The 24,252-nt window shown below is 40.0% G+C and overlaps 1 protein-coding gene across 13 annotated transcripts in view; it reads left to right on the top strand.

The window, feature by feature from the left end:
* The window catches only part of mycbp2 (MYC binding protein 2), a 301,458-nt gene that overhangs the window by 251,370 nt on the left and 25,836 nt on the right, over positions 1-24,252 (top strand). For all 13 annotated transcript variants that reach the window (XM_042066068.1, XM_042066086.1, XM_042066120.1 and 10 more), the window contains 7 exons: positions 2,165-2,284; positions 2,511-2,612; positions 2,748-2,876; positions 22,037-22,169; positions 22,339-22,439; positions 22,589-22,777; positions 23,889-23,996. In XM_042066068.1, the coding sequence (XP_041922002.1) occupies positions 2,165-2,284; positions 2,511-2,612; positions 2,748-2,876; positions 22,037-22,169; positions 22,339-22,439; positions 22,589-22,777; positions 23,889-23,996 (882 nt within the window). The remainder of the gene's footprint in view (positions 1-2,164; positions 2,285-2,510; positions 2,613-2,747; positions 2,877-22,036; positions 22,170-22,338; positions 22,440-22,588; positions 22,778-23,888; positions 23,997-24,252) is intronic.

Here is a 24,252-nt window from a genome sequence, read left to right on the forward strand (position 1 = left end):
GGGGTATGGGGTTACAACTGAGTTTACAAATCACGCGCAGACGCGAACGCATCTTGATGCGTTGTAAGACAAGAGCCCAATTAAAAACTTGTCTGATCCAGCAACGATTATGTGATTGCAGCCCCTATGCATTTAGCCTATTAAACAGTGGAAGCTAATTTTTGCCGCGGATGCAACGCGAACAGAATGCTTGCGCTGGAATAGCCTCTCTGTCTGTGTGACTACAGATATATGCGTCTGAAATGCCAGCTGGAATGTGAGCCCGGCGAGGAGAGATGCTTATTGATGTCACAGGTGGGCTAGTTGAAACTTTCAACTTCTGTCAGAAAAAGACGTTGAGATTGGTGTAACAACGTAGCATAGGCTGTTAAGTTAGCGATATTGGACAGAAATATAGACATACGGAGTTCATTTGATGAAGAATAGGCTATACGTGCAGTTTGAGCCATCTAGATCGACAAAAGGTGAAGCAAATAGGCATACTTTATCAGTATAGCAAAGGCCAATGTGAATAACTAAATAGTTGAATTAAATACTCCTAAACTGGGCTTGTGCGTTTTGTCGAGTTCAAAGACAAAAGCAGTGTTTGCCATGGTAATGTCTTTTAAGAAACGTTCAGTGGCCTGATCAGTAGGCCTAGTCTGTGTCTACAGGGTTTAACATGTTTAACACTGTTCACACAACTTTATTGGTTGGTTAAACACACTAGCACAATGCCACAATCTGTAAGTAGCCTAGGCTGCAGGTTAAAACATTTCAAACCAATTTTACAAATTAAAGCCTAGTCTACTCTACCCAAGTTTATTTATTACCTGGTTTGGTCCAACAAATATTAAGACTTATCTTATTCAGACTTATTCTAAATAGTCTACTATGAAGTGTCCATTAGGCCTATGAAATCTTCAGAAATGTTTGATAACTTCAGGCACAAAGAAATAAAGAAAGAAAGAAAGAAAACTCATGTAGATTACTGAGGAGGAGAGAAGGGCCAGGTTGAAGCATGTTGCCAAACAGCGCAAGTGGGCCCCTTCACACTTAGGCCCAATAAAGGTATTTTTTTGTAAAAATTAATCATTTTCTAGTTTGTTTTCTTTATAAATCTCTGGTTTTAGGCAACTTCATACTCCATGGAAGCTATGCACTATTGGCAACAATGTCACTTGCGCTTGTTTTGCTATGAAACGGCCATTTCCCTCTTTGCGCGCCCTTCTCACCCCTTTTTCAACCCTGACCCGTTTTCATGCCTGATAATTGTACGGGACGTTACCCCGCCATCGCTGATACAACCTTTAAAGTGAATGCTTACTCGATATTGATTCGCATTGTTTATTATCACATATGAAGATCACATTAAATAGCCTAGGACTTCGAGACATGGGGCAAACTTCTACCACCATTCCCAAAATGTTATCCCAACCAATGAAAAAAATTTGCACCTATAACAAGGTAGGTGAAGCACGTTCCCGAACAACTTATTTACCTCTGAGGGAATGTCAAATCTTCATCAACGACATATTGTTGTTTATTGTGACTTACGTTGTCTCCGTCTGTAACATGGAACCTAATAGGCTAATTCTAGCTGGTGCCGGAAACGAGCACCCATGAAACGGCATTTTCATAATGATGGATGTGGTCAATTTCAAACTTTTTTGGCTGAAGTAGCTAGCCTTGCATGGGCCATTAAAATGATTGGGGGCGGGACTTAGTCACTCTCCAGTGATGATACCTCCATGGTGCGGCGTGCCTGTTGTTTTGTTTCCGGTCTAGCTAGATCCGGTGTGGTGTTGTAGTTCTTCTAACGTTACTAGTTGTTGCTACAGCATGTGAAAAAAAACTACAAAGTGTGCTAGGCCAAAAAGAATGTTAATCTCGCGATAAAACAATTGACACCGTTAAAATGGCTTTGCATTAATGCCGTTAATAACCAGTTTAACTGACAGCACTAGTTATTAATCTTATATCAAGATCAAAAAATCTAGTTGGTATTGTATTCATTATAAATAGACTCGCACTGCAAAAAATAATTGCTTGGATGTAGCTTTCCCTGTCCTTACCAAAGCACAATCATATTATTTATGCATGAAAGTTCATTGAAGCTTTTATGAATATGTTTGAGATGCTCACTAATGTCATTATTTGTTGCCAATTTGTTACCCCTCCACAGGGGCATCTCTCTGATGCCTGGTCTAGAGTGACAAAGAATGCCATTGCAGAGGCCATCATTGCACTCACCAAGATGGAGGAGGACCAACGCTCACCAGTGCGCTGCATAGCCACAACCCGAGTATGCACTATACAAACTCATTTAGTGGTATAAATTTAGTTTATTGGTTTTAGGTCATGTGAGTTTTTTAAAAAAAAAAACATAATGTGATTGCATTACCTCTTTAATTGAAAGACTACTCATGAAGAGCAATAATTTTATATTATTAAAATGATAACAATAACGTTTTCAGATGCAGGTAAACTAATTTTACCTGAATGACATCACGCTCTTCTGTGTCCCCAAGCTGTGGCTGGCCCTGGCGTCACTGTGTGTGCTGGACCAGGACCATGTTGATCGATTGTCCTCAGGCCGTTGGATGGGCAAGGATGGGCAGCAGAAACAGATGGTACTCACACTTCTGTGTTATCATTCTCAGAATTTCAGCGTTTAGAGCTGCCAGCCTGTAGCTTTGTCTTTCAATTTTAGAGTTTAGAGGGGCCAGCCTGTAGCTTTGTCTCTCTTCTTCTCATTTCTCTTACAGCCCATGTGTGATAACCATGACGATGGTGAGACTGCTGCCATTATCTTGTGTAATATGTGTGGCAACCTGTGCACTGACTGTGACCGTTTCCTCCACCTGCACCGCCGTACACGATCTCATCAGCGACAGGTTGGTATTCTGGGTGCTGTTAATAACCAGATCAATCTGTAGATGTTTTTTCACTAAAACCCATGATTTATTAACACCATTTGTCATATTAAAGGATTTTGAAAGATTTTTTCACAGCCAATTGGCGGAATGACCTAGCAAGTTCCTATGCGCCCCAAGATAGCAATGCACCAACAATGCATGAACACACCACATTTAACAAACACATCCATATAGGCACAAGTTTATTTGCTATTTATAAGGGGCGGTGGTAGTGTAGCGGTTAAGGAACTGGGCTAGCGTGCAGTAGCCTAGTCTGAAAGTTGTCGGTTCAATTCCCGGCTTCCACCGTTGTGCCCTTACAAGGCACTTAACCCCATGTTGCTCCGGGGACAATGTAATCCCTTGTAATATAGTTGACATATGTAAGTCGCTTTGGCTAAAAATGCGTCAGCCAAATGTAATGTAATGTAATGTAAATGTAATGTAATGCTATTTAGACAGCGTGCATGCCTGAAGGGGAAAATGACAGCTGTCATGGCTTGTTGCTGTCTTGTTATTATGCATTTTTTTCTGCCATGGGAGCTGTGAGAGCCCATAGTTCTGGCAAAAAGTTATGAATTTTGGCGCACAGATTCAGGACAGACCCATCATTCTTTTTACCAAGTTTCATGTCTGCACCTTGAATGTCAGCAACCAAAGGTCAAAGTTGGACGTACTGTATGTTCAAGCGTATTTGACCCTTATGCTTAATTTTCAAAACTTGGGTATCGTTGGAATGCTTGGATCAAACCAAGTTTAACACACCCTATGACGTCAGTTTCCATCATATTGGATTTTCTGCCATATTGGATTTTATCGAAATAAGCTGGTCACATACAGTCATGGCTAAAAATATTGGCAACTATGCACTTCTGTCAGATAATACACCACTTTCCCCAAACAATTGTTGCAATTACAAATGCTTTGGTATTCACATGTTTATTTGTTTTGTTTCCATTGGAACAACACAAAAAAACAGTTGTACAAGATATAGATAGATTAAAAAGTGGTGGTTTGGGTGACGGGGATCATTGATAATTGTGTAAGCACAGTTTAAGGTGTGCTCAGAGTACAGAGTGTGGACTGTAGGGAGGTGACAACCAATTATGTCAGAGGCTTTGGTCACAACTCGCTCTAATTTCCTTTTGGTGCGACAGTCTGAACTCCCATTCTAGACAGTGATAGATGATGTAATGATGCTCTCTATGATGGCTTATTAGAAATTGTAAGAAAAAATAGGAAAGGTTTTCTCTTCTCTTGGATTGATACAGAAGTCAGGTTTCATTCCAGTGTAAATGGTAGAAAGGTTCACAAAAGTTCACAAAGGTTCAACCTATGCCTCTCTCTCTTTGTCCTGTCTGGGTGAACTCCCAACAAACTCTCAAAAGCTACTTGTTATAAATTGTTCTCAATGCAAATTAATCTGGCTTCTACCCAGAAACCGGTCTGATAGCCTTTTGTCCTATGTATATGATAATTGAGTTAACCTCAAACCTTTGACTGGGATGGTTTTCAATGGCTTACCCCCAAAACCTATACTATGATTGTTGGTGTTTCAGACCTCACTTGGGGCCAAACATCAGAACCTTATCTTTGTTGGAGAAATGATACTTATACAATTTGGCAGGATTAATTTCTTACAAAATGCACCAACAGGTGTTTGCTCACGTGAAACTTCTTAAGTTGCCTAAGGAAGTATAGTCTTTGAGTCTTCTTGATAATGTGAGTGGTGTTAATTTCCCACTTCACATTCTTGCTTATGTATAAGCCAAGGAATTTAAAGGAGTCTGTCAAGGTTATTGGCTGGTCACATATAATAACTGAGGCAATGATGTTAGGCCTCCTCCTCAAATCCACAACTATTTCCTTAGTCTTTAAGGCGTTGAGATGGAGCTTGTTGTTGCCACACCAGTCTACAGCACAGTTGACCTCTTTGCGGTATTGAGACTCATCATTATCACTTATGAGGCCAATGATGGTGGTATCATCTGCATATTTGAACATTTTGTGGTAAGTGAGATATCAGGTCATTGGTATAGATGGACCAGTGTTGAGAGTCAGAGGGCATGATGTAGCTTCTACTAGAAAACAGCGATTAAGGCATTTGTCGAAAAGAAGGATGTTTTGGCTGTTCTCCCTACAGGATTCACAGTAGGCTATTTTGTTGCTCTGATTGGTTAGGTTTACACTGCGCACTGCAAAAATTGCATATTTTAACAAAATATTGTTGTGTAATTAATAAATATTGTTATTAATAATAAGTGTTATTAATCTTATATCAAGATCAAAAAATCTAGTTAGGGGTCTATGCAGAGAAGCTGCGGGAACTCTATTGTTTTTGTTCTGATTATTCCCTATTATTATTATTTTTCCACAGCAGAACAATGTAAACAGCCATAACCGTAATAGGTACAGACTCCAAATTTTTACTATAGTTCCCAAATTAGTGCATGATCTCAAAAAAAGGAGCTACTCATTTCTGTCCATAGGGGGCGCTATAATAATCATGTTTACGTTTTTGCTCATATCTCCAGAACCGTATCGAATTTTCCAAAATTCTTCTTTCTTCTTGTTCCTTCAGAACTCCTGCATTAAATTAACCCAGCCACACCCATTTCCATATTGCAATTTTTCCCACCATTTTCAGAAAATCTTATCTTCTAACGGTCTGATCCTATTCAAACTTGGTGCACATAATCAATAAGACATTATTTGGACGCACACCAAATTTCGTCATTTTTAAAAAACTCAAAAGTGAATCTAATCTATCTCCTCTTAGACCGTTGGTCCAATTCCTAAAATTTGGTACACATCACCTTCAGACCAAGCTTTGTCCGGTTTTTGAATTTGTCTGACTGTCTGCCAAATTTGTACTGATAATACTTGGTTAGATTTTATTTTTTGCAGTGTGACAGTAGAGAAAACGTACCAGAGAACAAACTCAATTCCAATATTCGAGGGACTGGATCTTCCTCCATCTAATTCCGCCTTCAAATCTGGCTCAATCATGTATGGCTCCATGTCTATATTTTTTCTGTTTTGTATTGCATAATAGGGCTTTTGGCAAGTACTTTTATTATTACTGCATGACCGACTAGGCAATCCATTTAATTGTGGCCGTCTATAATTATATATATCCATCTATAATTGTGGCCGCTTGCTGTGGGTCGACAGTCAGAAACAGGAGTTGCAGTGAAACAAATTTAGAAATTGAATTATGATTTGTGGGGAAGGGGAGCAGATGGCAACCCATACTCTCAGTGCTGGGCCACTTGGCTGTCAGAGGGCTTGTGCTGGCTCTTCCTGAGACAAACTAGAAAGATGAGAGAGACAGACCAACATTATTGAGGAGCACAGTTTCTGCCACTGACCTAGCCACCCAGCCCTCCTCATCTAGAAACAGTTCTTAGCATTTCAACCAAAATATGACAGGTGCTGGTGCCCAAAAGCTGCCACCGGCACCGTCTCCCTGAAGCTGCCTGTTCCCAAAGTCGGGTACCACAAACGCCATAGAGGTTGTAGGCGGAGCCACCTCAAAAGCAAGAAGGATTTCCGCCAATCGAAAACTTTATCCAAGATGGTGTTGCTAAGTCATAGAAGGCAGTATTTACGTACTAACAAGTTCAGGGTTTGCGGCCTTATATTTTGTGAAAGTTAGCAAGAAATATGCACTCTTACATCTAAAAAGTCAGTAAGTTTTATAACCAAAAATGCATCTGAAGCCATGTACGATCTATCTGTCAGCCACCTAGCACGTCATCAATCACCTGTGAAGCACAGCCCACTCAGTGGCTTTTTTTTACTTATGTGACTGTAGGGTTAGCCCATCAAAGTAAGCTTGAAATGATAATGTAGCTTACGCACCCATTGTCTGGAGCGCAGTCGCCGTCTGTTATGTATGCTGTTCATGACAGTCTGTGCATGTTCAATACATGCAGCCAGCCTTCAATTTCAAGTAGTATTAACTTGAAAAAGTAAGTTTAAAAACACAAAAGACAGTAGTAACTTTCTGTCTCCCATGATTTGTCCCAGAATAAATGTTGCTTGTGAACATTACAATTGTAACTATAGTAACAAGCTACAACATTCAGATTGGTGCTGAAACGTGTGTAAAAGAAGCCGAAGCCAGCCCAAGTCAACATCAGCACCAGCGCATGGCCTTGGTGGAAAAGAGATATAAGTGTGTCCTGGAGATTTTGGTCCTCTCTCCTGTTCCAGTCGTCGTTGCTTCCAGCAGCACAGTCACTGCATGTAAATTTTACTTCCTTCAAAGGGGTTTCAAAGTTCCATAAGAGACAAACAAAAAAAGGTCACTTCTGAAAAGGGTGGCCGTAGGCCCTTACCCTGAGGCTGGCCTAGTAGATTTTGGATCTTCACTCTTCAGTAGCCAGTCTGCCTGAGTTTTGTCCTGCTGAGTTGCACTGCCTGCTAATTGCCTGATTTAAACCAGTGCACATGGTTAGAGGCACCAGAGACACCTGGGCTGGGTGGAGCTTCCTAACACACTGCATTGGGGTAGTACTGCCCATCCAACACCATACTTCTTAATAGTTGCAAATGGGCAATAATTAGCTAAGCTAACAACCTCAAGCAGAACTAGACTGCATTTCCGGCGGGAACTGCGAAAGTGTGCTTGCCCTGGTCCGGTCACCAACGTGAGCAGACAGTGGCATACGCTATGCTGAACCTGGCTTGATCCAGGCATTGTAACAGTGCCTTTCAGTGTTGGAGCAGTGGCAATATCTCAAAAGCTCTAGGAGAGGGCTATTCAACTATTGGCTTGCGGGTTGAATGCGGTTCGTTGGATTTTACCTTTGGCCTGCCTTCGAATTTAGCTTCTATGACTGAGATCAAATCAATAAAATAAAATCACAGCAGTGATTGGCTGTAAAAATAAATAATGTCATGCGTCTTGCGCCTCTCAAACTGGGCTATCAGGTAACCTACAGAGGAATTGAAATTATAAATATAACCAAGGCATTAAAAAGCTGCTTGTTTGTCAGGATACTTTTTCACTGATTTATTTAAAAAAATATGAGCTATGAGTGTGAATGTTATATATTCCATCCCACACTGCAAAAAACTGCTTATCTAATAACATCTAACCAAGATTATTAGTCATATATTAAGATAAAAAAACTAGTTTGTTTTGTTTTCAGTATAAAGAGACTTACCTAGCGCTTTTTTGTGAAATCATTTGACTTAATTTAAGAAAAGTTTGACTTATATTAAGACATCTCATCCTGAAAACAAGCCATATTTTCTGCCAGTGCGTTAAGCAAATTTGTCTGCCAGTGCGTTAAGTAAATTTGTCTTGATAAGACTCCTTAAAATAAGTTAAAGTCTTCTTGAAATTAGGTCAAAATGATCTTTCGAGAGAGCACTAGGTAAGTCTTTTCATACTAAAAACAATACCAAATAGATTTTTTGATCTTATTATAAGATTAATAACACTTGGTTAGATTTCATTTTTTGCAGTGCACAAATTATGTTTTACTGGTTTATCTGACAAATAATCTATATGGATTTGCTCTATAAAGACCTTATGTCTGTTTGGGATTGTTTTGTGAGCCTGGAGTTGTTTTGAGAGCCTATTGATGTAGCCTATCTCAGATGTATCTCAGAATAAAGGAATACTTCATATTACTCTAAACCACCGTCTGTAAATCAACTGTATACTACTGTCTACATTGCACTATATTTCTTGACCTGTCTCTGTATGTTTCATCACCTTTCTATACTTTGCCTCACATTGCAACACAGCTCAGATCTTTGGTTGCTATGAAGGCCAATCGTTCTAAATGGATGGTTGCTATGGCCAAAGGCCAGTTCTATCTCTGCCGTTGTCAAGCGGGCATATCGTAGAATTCTGATTAACCTTATCTTATTTGAAACATCTCTATTTTACTTAGCCCACTTCCATACAGTGGGTCCCATTAAATAGTGGCCACTTAATTCGCGCTTACTGTGATTCACACAGCAGCATTATTAAATTAATCTGTCACCATATGCCTATGCCAACGTTTGCAAAGAAAACATTTTAATTTGATTCACATGAAACATTACATTTAATGTACATGTTGACAATGAGTAGGCTAGTTTTGGTTGTTGGTGGTGTTAATGCATCCCTTAGTTATGCCTACAATGCAAGTTCCCTCGCAATTGGAAGCTCCTAGACCATAATAGACGCATTTCAAAACATTGCGTTAGGAGAGGAGTCCTCGCCACTTCTTTTAAGCTGTCAGACTTAGGTGCTACTTTTAAGGCTAAAGTGCTTCGTTTATTGTTAGTAAAAAAAAAATAGCAGTCCTAAAGTTACAAGTGACGAAGTTACGAGTGCAAGCATATCATATCAAATGACCAAGAATGCTTCTCAGCTTAGCATTCTAATAACAGAAGGGGCACATTTATGTTGACCACTACAACATGACTCATTATGTCTGTAACTCTATAAAACACTTACTTTCATACTCTATAAAACACTTAGTTTCATCAAGGACGCACACCATATCCAGCACATACACATGGAAACCAATATTTTAGGTTCTTGTCCACGAAAACGTGTCTCTGAAGCCCTGTTCTAGAATCTTTGCTCTGAAGGCTGCGTTGCTAGGCAACATCAAATAAACAAAATGAGAGTCTTTTCAAGGTATTAAAAGTGTACATGTGATTAAGAATGGATGTGTGTGGTTTGCAATTAGAATAAACAAGAAGTAACATTTCCAATAATTTCCCATGATAAATTACATAATATTTGCACCTCCCTTACTTGTAAAGCTCACACCGTATTTAGTGAAATGTAATACAACGTTGCCACCAAGCGTTCAGATGTATTTAACATTAACGTGACATTTCCTGCTTATTCTTTCGTCAACTCCATGCTTTTAGGAAAACAATCTTTTTATCATAGTTCCCTCTTCAATGAGCGATTACCAGCTCGTTTTTGTAACAGAGATGGCTGTTTATTGTCCCTAGGTTTACAGAAACACCTATTCATATTAATATGTAGCCTATGGAGTGCTGCCGACCACTGTTCATTACATGGCCCAGAATGCCTTGCATGTCTTTACAACAAAACAACACAGTAAAACCTAATTGCCCGTAAACATATGAATTTGCATACTTGTAACATTTTTAATAATACTCTCCCATCATGATATTTAACAATAATGAAACATTTAATTTGAATACCGTCAATGTGAAAACAACTCTATTATGTAAGCTATATATAGCTACTGTTCTCCTTGCTATTTCAGTTCATAAGTCCATACTATCCCATGGCAGAGCAAGGATTTCATGAGTGGGCACTGCCCAGAGGCATTGAGCATACTTGGAAGGCATTGTGATAGAAGGTGAATGGTAAGAGTTACCAAATACCTGTGTGGCAAAATGATGGAAACTTTTGGAATATTTCTTTTTTTTTTTTAGCTTATGCACCCTCACATTGGAGTCCCCAGTTCATATACAAAATTTGGTATTGATATGTGACAGTGTTCCTGAGATATGGACGACTTCCTGTTTCGGAGCTTCGCCGCCGATTTCGTTTGGCTGTGACGGGCAAACGCTTGCGAAAAAATCAAAAATCCTTCCGGTAACTTTTGTGAGGCTTGGTCCAAGGATAATGTACGTCAAGTTTCGTGGCGTTCGGATCAAATTTGTGACCTGTGAAAATTTAGTTTCGCTTTCTGTTCAATCCAATATGGCGGACGAACGGCACGCCCACCTGACGTCATCTTCGCGACCAACTTACACCGGTACTGACCGGACGTTTTAAAGTTGGAACAGTGTCTCTGTCTCAAAGGGCCTAGGCACTAGAGCTGACAAAAAATTAGGGAGACGGGAAAAATAATAATAATAATAATAAAACTTAAGAAGAACAATAAGTGTGCTGCTTTGCAGCAAGCACACTTAATAATAATAAGTAAACTTAAGAAGAACAATAGTGGGCTTGCTGGATCAAACCCTGCTTTGCAAGCACACTTAATAAGTTAAGCAAAGGTTTAAGAGTTTTTTGTACCTTAAAATAATGTTTCCAAAATCGTTTCAGTGGTTCATCAACTCGTAACAGGGTGAACGGCAATTCTGCATTCGCGGCCCTCTATCGGCTATAACCGCACTATGTAAGTTTGCCAGATCGGGTAGCGGATCTGTAGTTCAATGGAATGAGACATAAGAAACTACAAATTTGACTTCCATCTGATGTCGCAAAACATCGTACTTTTATAAGTCATGCAAAATATTCTACCTTGTCTGTGGACATCATTATTTGCAAAGCCGGTGCTGGATAAACAAATAGCGTGCGTGCGACAGAGGGAAAGTTCTTTGGTGTTGCTTTAATGGCAACTGAAGTTAAAAACAGCTATTAGACAGTTTAAGTACAATGGTGTTGCATAGCCTCGAGATTATATGGTCATAAACTTGTTATGAAGTTAACTTGTGTAAAATACCATGGCTAACATTCTAATTTTGAAATACACTGCTTCACTTCAACAACCACGGTAGCCTACGCCATTAACTTTACATTGATGTTGTTTAAAACAACACAGATGAGTAGACAATAGAAACAGCAAATGTTAACATGATGCAGTTTATAGCATGGTTAGGAAGATCAGCGTGTGATTTGTGTGGGATAATGTTAGTTGTGCTGTCATGCCTGGCTGCGGTGAGACAAATTCACTCTTTTTTTAGTTCAAAGATTCTAATTGTAAGCCTAAGTCAATGCCGCGCTAACAGTACACCTTGGTATTTTATGAGTTTCTGCCTGAGTAATGTCAAAACGAGTAAATAACCATAATTCACTGTTAAATGCTGGTTTAACATTACCGCTGCAAAAGCTTGTGGAACCTTAGCAACAGTAACTAGGGGGGCGCCGAACAACCGCTCAACAGCGGAAAGGTTCATTGCCTTTGTTGGCCTCATGTAGCCATGTGGTACACTGACCACAGACTGGGCCCTCACATCATTGAATTGATATTGGGTATCAATAAAATATATATCGGGCCCCAGCCGTGGCGCAACTGGCTGGGGCACCTGCACCATACGCCGGCGACCCGGGTTCGATTCCCGCCCAGTGGTCCTTTCCGGATCTCACCCCGACTCTCTCTCTCTCACTCACTTCCTGTCATTCTCCACTATCCTGTCACATTAAAGGCATAAAAAAGCCCAAAAAATATACTTTAAAAAAAAAAAAGTATCAATCTATCTATCTATCATACACAGATGCAGATATATCTGTAGCCAAAATAGAAGACCAAGCATTGATTGTTATGTTAAAACAGTAATTGGCTACAGCATTTAGAGTGAAGGTAATTTTATAACTCATGTAAAATATCCAAACTAGGGATGTAATGGTTACCGATGTAATGGTAAACCCAGATGAAATTCTCGACGATAACAATTTCTGGTTTAATTTTAATTATAATTATCTTAATTAAAACGGTGCAAAAAACGTGTGTGAAATTCTTGCCAGCATCATCCTACTGACATGCCAGCACACAAGCCTTAAATGTTCAATAGTGTAGCTTATGCCACTTATCCTATAAAATAGATTAGATAGATTCAACTGAGAACCATTTGAGTGAGCTGAGCGAAGATTCAACGCAAATCTGGCTATCTTTATGTACATTAATCCAGAAATAAGGATAGCAGTGTCACATGATTTCAAAAACGTAACAAGCCCATATTGAATGCTGCACCTTCATGGCTGCTTTAGGAGACTTGGATGATGCTGGAAAGAATCTCACAAACGTTCGTCGCACTGTGCTAATCCATCGCAGTAATTAACATAATTCAAGGAACCGTATGTAAGAAATGTATTTCAATTAATCATGAAATGGCCCTGATATGTCACTAGACATTAAGAAATCATGTTCATTTCAAATACTTATATCACTGACAACAGTAGTCCGGCCAGGATATTGTTATTTAAAGAGTGAAGTTGCAGCCCTCAACTGATGTTGATGTTGTCATGTTGTGTCACCCTCCACCTATCTACTAATCACAAAGTCAGTAGTGTTTTGGCATCCGGGTTGCCAGCTCTGCCAGTCAAGGGGGAGGGGGAGGGGATACACCGCTCTACAGTAATTTGAAAGTGATTGCAGTACCAGTTTTGGGCACAATCTTACATACGGTTCCTTTAAAATTAAAGAGGTGGTTGTTGTTATCGTTGACTTTCTTCAGAGTTTTTCCGTTACACCGGTAACCATTACATCCCTACTACCAACACATTGATAGGTTGACAATGTGCGGAACATAGAGAGCCTCTTAACACTACGCATAAGCACAAAAAGACAAACACACATTCCAATTCACAGACTGAGGGAAGGGTGTGCACATTTTTTGTAGCTGTGCATTGCTAACTACAATTGCAAGTTGGAGGCGAGTGTCTGCAGTTTCCTGACTGCACTTATTACAGTGCATGAAAATGCACTGTTCTGTTATCCAAAGTCGTCGTCGTCTTTTTACAGTGCCTGAAAATGCACTGTTCTGTTATCCAAAGTCGTTGTCGTCGTCTTCTTCTTCTTCGCCTTATTCTTCCCACCAAATTTCTGCGTCTAATTCAGCTTCAACCGTTTAACGTAGAAACTTTGTTCAAACTTTGTAAAGTAGGTCTTGAAAGGGACACTTGAGGGATATATTTTTCGTTTTTCATCAGCAGCCTTTTAACTGTGTTAAAATTGCAAGGGTTCCCTCACGAACGTCTTAAAGTGACATGCACTCAATTACAAGACAATCTTAAAGTGACAGTAACTCCTTCAACCTTAAACCTACCCCCTAATCCAATTCTGTGGGAAACACTGTTAATTGAATAAGGCCATATCACTACCCGTTTCCCCCCTCCAATTTGACCCCAGACGTGAATGTATATTCTGGCATTATAATTAGCCAGGAGTTTCCTAGATCTTTGCTTCAATGATTACCTTGGCTTCACTTTGCAACACTGTTGTGTGCTGTGCATACAATAGAGCTATCAGAACTCTGTTGTTAACATCCAGAATAAAGAACTATCCTTTCGCAAGCCAGCCTCAAGTTTTTACCTGCTCTTAATTACATTGGAATCTACTCGGTCAACAGTGTCTCCATTTGGAATTAACCCTTTAGGCGCCAGAGGTTTTTTTTAAAAGTGATAAGAGATAGAGACTTTCTGTAAATTAGAGAAATATTAAGGATGACCCAAAGTTTATGTAGGGATTAAATGTTTATATCTAATTTGCATATTATGACGTCATATGGTGGCGGCCATCTTGGATTATAGAATTTTCATTAAAGGCCGCATGTTTGAATGATAAAATGCACCACTTCTTTCCCCCTAAAATGTCCCTCACCTTCTGTATGCTATATTGCACAATACTGAATGCTCAGGTAAATACTAAGTAGTAAACAAACTATGTAAATCATTACTAATAAATGGCAGAAACAAACCAAATGCATGTAGCGGTAGGCACCTTTTGCTGTAGAGATTTTCCATTTACTACATACAGTAGGCACTCTGATTCCATGTGGGAACATATATATTATTCAGGCACATATATATTATTCAGATGACACACAAACACAAGTAGACAAGACCTGTTTAGTTCAAAAGCTCACTTGCCACGGCAAGGCACAGATCAGGAGTGAGATGACGAGACAAGACAAGAGACAATGTTAGTATTTGTTTTCTTTTTGTTGATGTTTTTTTTTTTGTTGTTTTTTCTTAGCTGACAGACACACACATCACAAGGACATGAACACACAAAAAAGAACACATATATGTCCTAAATGGTCAGGGAAATAGATAATCAACAGTGTAAATCATTACTAATAAATGGCTGACATTTTTTTTTTTTTCAGCCTTTTGCTGTAGAGATAATGACTATCCATATCCATATCCTATCCATACAGGGCCGGCATTCCCATCATCTTGTGATAGACTATGCATGGCCTAATGGCTCTCCTGCCCCGTGTCACCACCTCTGCTCCTGTTGCGAGCAGCATGGCCAGATCTGCCTCGCGCTCGCGTCGAGTGGAGAGAATTTGCGCAGCTCGGACTAGGCCTACTGTCATTCTCATTGTGACTCCCCACACTGCCTCTACGTTCCCCCCTAACTGTCCTATGAGCACTTCGACCTCGTCTAACATACCCAGTGGCATTAGACAAAGGCTCCACCGCGTTACTGTCGCCGCGATTGAGAGGCACGCGTTCAGAAGACAGAAGCTAGTGCTACATGGACATTAGGCTACCTCCAGCCTCTTTCGCCACACCACTAACACCCTGCTAACTTCCCGATGAACACTCCGAACCCGTGAAACATTATTCCCACCAGTAACATTGGGCAAACGATTCAACGTTTGTGCTTGGTGTAAGCTAAACTATGGAGTAAACTCTCACTTTGTCCAGCTGCATCATTGCAATGAAACTAGTTAGCATGCTAGCCAACAGCTAGCCAGAGTAGATAGCATCTTTAAAGACCTACCTCTTTAAAAACTGCAGTTGACACAAACAACCACAAGGTGTCACTTGGGAGTTCTGCCACTACTATTTTTGATGCGACTTGACTTAACTGCTTCCATGACGCAGTGAGCCATTACCAAACATATATGATGATACAATAGCGTGAGTTTATATATCTTATACCCTACAGTATTTGTCACGGTTACTTATAGATTTGATAGTGTAACGATAAGCGCATGAGACTTTCAGCGGGGGCACATGAACTTCAATTGATCGCGGTAGTTTAAGCCTACACTTAAACAGACAAAACATTCTAATATGAAAATGTAGATGCAATTGTTGTAAAATGGTGCAGCTCCTTTAAGAAAGCCCCGTGCGCAGGGATGGAAAGAGAGAAAGCGAGAGGGGATGTGTGTTAGAACTTGTGGAAAAAGCGTGTGGAAAAAGTAGACGTGCTGTTGAGACTGGAGCGAGTCATATTCAAAATAATGCAAAAAATAAATCCGCAGATAAAACCAATTATCCTCATTCATTGCAACCGCAGCATGCCTGCTTGCCGACGTTCAAACGAAAAAGATATCAAAGCACCTTTTGCGTTTGAATGTAGCACGATTTTTTTTTAAACAGCTGGACAAATGATTTAGCTAATTGATTATAGCCTGCACACCAGCAAAACCAAACATTTACCTGTACAAGACAGTAGCCCAGCCTAACAAGCATGTTGCATGTTGTATGTTGTCTTTTTGTGCTTATGCGTAGTGTTAAGAGGCTATGTTGCATGTTGCAAGTTCTACTGTAGAAATTTCACTTAAATTGCAACCGCAACATGCCTGCTTGCCGACGTTCAAACGACAACGAAAAAGATATCAAAGCAACAAGAGGGTTGAGTCTGAATGACACGGAATTCAGACTCGTATTGCTCCTCATAACCATCTATAAAAAAAGTGTTTTTTCTTTTCTTTTTGAGCACGTCCGAATTCCAGGACATAACGCACTGGACCTTATAATAGGCTCGAGATATAATTCCAAAGGGGGCAGATAGGGGCCTACTGCACTTAAAACTTAAAAAGATTGAACGAAGCTTCCCGAAATTTGAAATTGCGATCAGTGACTGGCATCGGGTGAAGCTTTTTCGAAGTTGAACAGGCTATTAAAAACTATTTGCGCACCTCAATGTCACAGGAGACTGGGCTCTCCCTTCTATGAATTGAAAAAGACGTTATGCTACCTGCAAACTGGCCTGTGATTTCATTGCTGAGTTTGCGGCAAAGCAAGACAATGTTTTTTCAGAGTCAGGATATGGCGAGTCAGTGTCATTTATTTGTCCAATGTTAGCCTACAGACCAGTTTCCATAGTGCATATCTTATCAACAGTTTGAATGTCGTGTGTTTCTGCTCATTGACAAATACCGTTCAGCACAATGATTCATGCCCAATTAATTCCCCCTGTTAAAGTGTTCGCCTTTGTTACACTATTTGTACACTACTTCGTGATGTAGCCTATGATAAACACCATATGGCCAAATATGTGACTCAGCTAATGTTATAGGCTATACAATTTCCCCTCTTAAAGACAAGCTGGTGTAGCTTATTAGACTAAGCTACTAAAATGCACCGACGGTAGACTTGGCTATGTGTAAAGTAAGCTATCGCATGATTTCATGCACGTAAGTTCATGCATCTGTCAAGTTCGCACAGGGCCTCGCACCATCTGTCAAGTTCGCACAGGGCCTCGCACCCCCTTGCAACGGCCCTGCAGCTCCTCCTAAGACAGCGAGGAAAAAGTTAAAATACGCGATAAACCCGGGAAAAGTTGACAGGTTTGTTTTGGTCCCGGTGATTATTTGTGAAATTGTGCAAACGACAGCCTTTTCAAGGCATTTCAAGGAAGGTGTCGTATGCAAGCTCCCAAATTGACCCAGTAGCCTACAGAAGGCATCAATAAATTGTTGGGACTGGGGAGGGTCATGCGTTTTTTCTCAGTCACTTTGGAGGGTCATAGAAAAATTTCTTGCTGGCGAGGGAGGGTCACATCTTTTTTGACTAACGCTCCCAAAACTCCTCCGGTAGCCCCTTAAATAAATAACGAACAGTCCCTAATTGATTATAGCCTGTAGGCCTACACCAGCAATTGTTGAACATTTACCTGTTCACAGTGGTGGAATGTAACGAAGTACAAATACTTCGTTACTGTACTTAAGTAAATATTCCACGTATTTGTACTTTACTTAAGTAGAATTTATAGTGCATACTTTTGACTTTTACTTCGTTACATTTTACAGCAATTATCTGTACTTTTACTCTGCTACATTTCTACAACACCATCGTTCCTTTTTATGATCAGATTTTTTTTTTCCTCTGACAAACACGTTTGTTTTACCAGGGGGCGGGGTTGCTACCACAGATTCTGGAGCGCTACGTGCCCAGCTTCTAAATCTTTGAAACATAAGCTTCTAGTCTAGACCAGGCAAAGCGTGAGCTTGTAGCCATCTGCATTCGGTAGGCTATATTCACCAGACCCATGGCTACACTGGACATGCAACTGTGTTCTGTGCCTTTCTCTGTCTGTTATCTGCAGCGTTAGGGCCTCCTCTCCGATGAGATTGCTATCCGCGGATCAGCGAAGTTATACAGGCTATGCCCATGCTTCTGTCACACGTCTGATTATTTGCGGCACAAATGAATGGTAGACTATTATAGAACCGCTGGCCGAAAAAAACGTAGCATTTTCCAGATTAGGAAATATTTCTTAATTGTGTGTGATCAAATAAAGAGGCAAAGCCTACAATTGGGGGGGGGGGGGGGGGGGTAGAAATGTGAGCGCTCATTCTATGTGCGTCTGCGCAAGTGAAACTGAACCTAATAATAAAGACACCTTTCTCAGCAACTTTTCTGTTCAATCAGCAGAATTGGCATTACGATCCACCCGACGTTTCCCTGGTCTACCCCGTTAAACTTCAGGCTCTCGTGTTTTGCTGAATGATTTACTAAGCAGATCACCCTAGTAGATAACCAGAATTACAGTCTCTAGAATTGTAGGTCAGAATGTAAACTGGGCCACAGATGGTAAGCTCAATTGCATTAGCTTAAAACTATCTAGTCGAATATAGCCTAACCTAAAACTAGCTTAATTAAAATGCCACAGCCCATACTATTTTTTCTTTTAGAATATAGATATTAAGAGAATAAATCATTATGCAAATACTTTTACTTTTAATACTTAAAGTACATTTAAAAGCAGGTACTTTTTACTTTTACTTAAGTAGGGTTGTCATTGTAGTACTTTTACTTTTACTAAAGTAAATATTTCTCTGTGTATTTGTACTCTTATTTAAGTACTGAGATTCAGTACTTCCTCCACCACTGTCTGTACAGGACATTGACAGTAGCCCAGCCTAACAAGCAGATGTTGCAAACGACATCAAAAGACGCAGTTAATCAGAAATAAATAATGTAATCTGCATCACTTTATTTAACAAACTGCAAGCAACAAGAGGGTTGAGTTCGCTGTGAGGCCAAACCCAAGAGCAGAGCCTATCTGTTAAGGCACTCGATAGGCTATATGGTAACGAGCTGTGTGCGCCTGGAAAGACAATAGAAGATGCTTTCTGAATAGCACAGCGAAGACGGCTCTGGTCATCCCATACCCTCCCCCCACTTCCTGTAGCCTATGACTTGTTGCCGTTTTTGGGACATTAAACTTTTTCACGTTAAGCCCCCCTCCCCCACCCCCTTCTTTCACAAGCAGTGAGGTAGCGCGGGGCACAAAGTAACACTTTTTGGTAGACAAAGGAGGGTTCTCCACGCTTCTGCGTTTGGCGACAATCAGGTGCAACCAGGCCAGGACAGATATTTTAGAGAGAAGGAGAGACGCCGGTGCAGCTCAGATGTCTTCTTAATTTTCTTTATTCTTTAGTAAAAGGTGCAGAACATTATTAAACTAAACGTTTCGATGTGTGGATGTTTTTGACTAACGAACATCGAAACGTTAGTCAAAGTTTAATAATGTTCTGCACCTTTTACTAAAGAATAAAGAAAATTAAGAAGACATCTGAGCTGCACCGGCGTCTCTCCTTCTCTAACACTTTTTGGCTTTGGCTAAATATTTCTAAAATCATTTGAGTTTCACTAGTCACATGTTTTAACAAGGAACACTTGTTATTAAACTAATAACAGACGTGTGTCGAAAATTGACTTTATTTTCCATACGGAGAAATAACATATGCAGAGTCTAACCAAGGTCAATCTTGCCAAAAAAGCCCTTAACCCTTTACCCGCCAAAGTCGCAAAATTACGACAAACAACGTCACTGATTAAAACAGACGATAGATCCATGTACGGTGACACATGTCATTTGTACTCTCCACCACTAGTTGGCAAACACCCAGAGCTTCGATTCAAGCTCAACCTTTTTTTTCCAAAACGTTCAGAAAGCACAGGAGAAACACGCGAGAAACACACGAAGAAGGCGTGCATTTCCTCCATAACGCGGAAGCGATGCGGGCCATAGTTTTGCACAAATTGAAGCAGAAATACACCAAATGTTGAAAAAAAAATTCACGTGTGATGAAGTCTCGGGTCTTTTATTCATCTATTCTGATTCTAAAGGATAAAATCTGCATTTTGGAGGATATGATCGATCGTCTATTGGCAGTGATAGTCACGGAGCGTCTGTGAATGGGTGCGTATTGGCGTCTTTGCGACAGTGTTCACTAAGCATACCAGGCTTATTTCGACCCTCTGCCCAACATAGCTGTAGGTGCCAGTGGTAATAGTGATGATAAGTGTCCGTAATGGATGTGGTATTACACGCTATTTACACACGATTACACACGAGAAACACATAAGAAGACGTGCATTTCCTCCATAACACAGAAGCAATGCGGGCCATAGTTTTGCACAAATTGAAGCAGAAATACACCAAATGTTGAAGAAAAAGTTAACATGTGATGAAGTCTTGGGTCTGTTATTTACCTAGTCTGATTCTGAAGGAGAATATCTGCCTTTTGGAGAATATGAGCGATCGTCTAGTCACGCTGCGTCAGTGAATGGAGGTGCGTCTTTCCGACAGTGTTCACTAAGCATACCATACTTATGTCGACCCTCTGCCCAACGTAGCTGAAGGTGCCAGTGGTAAAGGTGACGATAGTGTCCGTAATGGACGTACTAAAGACAGCAGGGGTAGTAAAAATAGGGCTCTGAAGAACTACAAAGTCACCCGCGATAGGAACTGATTTGACCAGGCTACTTTATTGTATAGTAGAATAAGGTTTGTGGTTATAGTAATAGTTTACTATTGTTGGTTTACATGTGACTGCTTTCCTGTTCAGGTGTTATGTGGGTGAAATGACAAAAAAGTAAGCAAAACTGCTCAAATATAATGTTCAACATCCAGTATTACTGAAATGTGCATAATTCGAGGTGGTTGTCATCCAGTGACGTCATAATATGCAAATTAGATGTGTACATTTACCCCCTTCATAAACTTTTGTTCATACTCAATGATTTTCACATTTACAGTAGGACTTTATCTCTGACCAGTTTCAAGCCATGGCCTTTTGAAATTTTGATGTAAAAATCGAATGATGTTTTTTTTTTAAAACCTGGCGCCTAAAGGGTTAAACCTGAAAACACATGAGGCAAAAGTACAAAACTAACTAAACTAACACGCGCATATTTTTGTATTGCAATCATTGTAGCCTACAGTTGTAACAGCGCGTAACAGTCGTTTTACTCCCCGTATGCGCTCATTATAAAGAACGTTTAACGTGTCCCAAAAACAGCTATCAACTAATCACCAAACGTCTTATAAACAAGTATTGCCAGGAGCAACACCTTGCAAAAAATGATAACTATAGGCCTAGGCTTTTATATGGCTCTGCTCCTGCCTAGATTCGAACTCAGAACTGCCTAAAAGTTGCAGACCTGTTCTGGAAATACGCGCATTAACCCACTCGACCGTCAGACAACGCTATCTGCTTCGAGTAGGCCTATTGGGTAGGACTGTAGCCTACACTGGTTGCTGTGGCACAGTCTTGAGTGACCGAATTCGTTTTCATTTGTCATATGAATGCTGTCATTTTGTTAACATTACTGTTAAGGAGATGCAGTAGGCAAAGGCTATATTTAACCTCGTTAGTGTAGTAAAACAAATCAGAACTATTCACAAGGTTTCTGGGCAGCATATTTATGTTCTGTTAGGAAGCGAACTTCTCATGACTGCCGACAAAGTAGCCTACTGCCAGCTGACGAAGCTCTCATTTTAAAACATCACTGAGAGACAGGCACTGTACAATCAAGACATCTTGCCACTGAATCCAAAACTATGTTGTCCAAAACTATGAATTACTGAATCCAAAACTATGTTTGTATTATGTACAAAGCTTATAGGCTACAGTGGACTAGCATGTTGCAGGGGCTGCTAAAAACACAGAGAAACGCACTAAAAACTCGGCCAATCACAGCCCTTGCTGTCGAATGCTCCGTCCGGTTCGACCGTGGAACGCCACAGCAGACTATGCTGCCCCCAAGCGGCTGCAGTTGTACTTACATTTCACCCAGCTGCGTGAATCACCTTGATGGTGAATGAAGTGTCAATTCTTAACTGGGACCCACTGTAGGTTTTGTAAATTTCCTTCAGGGGAAAAATCTGCGAAATACAATATCCTTAACCATGACTATTTATTCCCCCTCCTCCTTAATAAAGGTGTTTAAGGAGGAAGAAGAAGCCATTAAGGTGGACCTCCATGAAGGCTGTGGGCGGACTAAACTTTTCTGGCTGATGGCACTAGCAGACTCGAAAACCATGAAGGCCATGGTCGAATTTAGAGAGCACACAGGTTGTCTTTTTGTTCTTACTACCTCTAAGAAGATTTATGCATTTGCCTACATTAATTGAATCTGAGTGGATGCAGTCTAGTCAAAACCATAAGCTAGCTGAGCTCTGTTCTACAGGCCCTAATTTCTTGTTCAGTTTGTAAAAAACAATTTCTGTTTCTGTTTATTAAGGTAAACCTGCCTCCAGCTCTGATGCATGCCGTTTTTGTGGGACAAGGAATGGTACAGAGCTTTCCTCAGTTGGCAGTGTGTGCTCCGATCCAGACTGTCAGGTATAGTCACAGAAAAACATTACCACACATTGACTAAGTAAACTAAACTAAATGTTTTTCTATATAGGTAATCAAATATTCTTACTCACAGTGAAATATTAGAACTCTGTATGGTGTTCATGTGTTGTATGTGATCCTCAATCTGAAAGGAGTATGCTAAGATGGCATGCAGTAAGACACACCAATGTGGTCACCCTTGTGGCGGTGTGAAGAACGAGGAGCTGTGCCTGCCTTGCCTGCATGGCTGTGACAAAAGTACTACCTGCTTGAAACAGGATGCAGATGACATGTGCATGATCTGCTTCACTGAGGCACTCTCAGCTGCTCCTGCTATTCAGGTAATGTTCACATCTGCCTCTGTAGAATTTAGGAGTAGTACACCTATGCATAGCTACTGCATAGGAGACAGTTGTAAAACAGGTGTAGATACTATTGCTAAAAAGGTGTAGAATTATTAAAGCAAGGTTTGATATGAGATCACACCTTTCTTCAAGACCTCAAACATGTTTTGAGGACATTTGATTAATCAAACCTTTTGCAAATGTCAGTGTCAGTTCCTTTCACTACCGACATATAAAACAATAATCCAATAGTACTTAGCTCATAAGTAGAGGTTGCTTCACTGTTCAGGATTAATTTATTAATTCCATGTCATGATGACACAGATACACTATGTCCAAAACGTAATCATTGAGTACTGTCCAAAAAGAAATGTATTTCTATTCGTTAAACACTAGGGAGTGTATTGTATGTCTTATGCTGAGTTACAAACCTGAGTTACACCTGTATTTGAAAAGATTAAAACTAATGGTTACTATCAGATCATGTTGACCATCAACACCGTCAGATTAAAGCACATTTAAAAAACTTCATTAAATAACATGACTTGATGTTGTATCAAAACATATCTGTAGATTAGGATATGTGTAATATATATATATATATATATATATACCTGTACTTTCGGTGTAATGTGTTTTTTTGCATTATATAATGTCCCGTATCCAAGAATGATTGTGTTTTTATCATTTAGCTTTTGTTATCATTTAAAGGATATAACTATGCATTTGATATTACTATGCATTTTTTTTTGTAGGATGAAACTTAAGACTTGTGATATTTTAACAGGTGCCTGTTGCTTGTAGCTGAAATTACATTCTTTGAACAGAAACAGTAAAAAGTAATGAACTAATTACCGTCTTTCAGTGCCTCAATTTGTATGTACTTCCTGAGAATGGTAGACTGGTTGATCTCTCAAGTCTGCTTATCCACATGCCAAGATGTTTTACATTACTAACCAGACTATGAGTGGCATAACTGTTAAATGCCTGATTCTGTAACTCACAGTCACAGTACATTCACCTTATCAAGAGCAGGGAAATGCCAGTAGAAAAGGTTGCCTGTTTGGTTTATGAATAATGTTTTTTTTCTCTCTCGAATTTTGTTTAGCTTGACTGCAGTCATGTGTTCCACCTCCAGTGCACCCGCAGAGTCTTGGAAAACCGATGGCTTGGGCCGAGGATAACATTTGGTTTTATGTCCTGTCCAATTTGTAAGGTATTGTCTTTAAACATTGGAGTAAGCAAGCGTTAATTTGCAACATGTTTTGATTGCGTCATCATGACGCAACCACATTGTGCGAACACAAATGATTTAGACCAGGCCTATTCAAATGGCCCTTGGCTGATCTGGTTATTCATTACTCCTTTCCACACCTGCATTCAAAAAGGTGATTTGTTAGTTTTACTTGAAATGTCACAGCTTGAGGGGGACAAATCTGTAAGCTAAATGACGAATAATGATTAATAAATAT

Source organism: Alosa sapidissima, chromosome 2, assembly GCF_018492685.1.
Source record: "Alosa sapidissima isolate fAloSap1 chromosome 2, fAloSap1.pri, whole genome shotgun sequence".
In the NCBI taxonomy this organism is placed as follows: Eukaryota; Metazoa; Chordata; class Actinopteri; order Clupeiformes; family Clupeidae; genus Alosa; species Alosa sapidissima.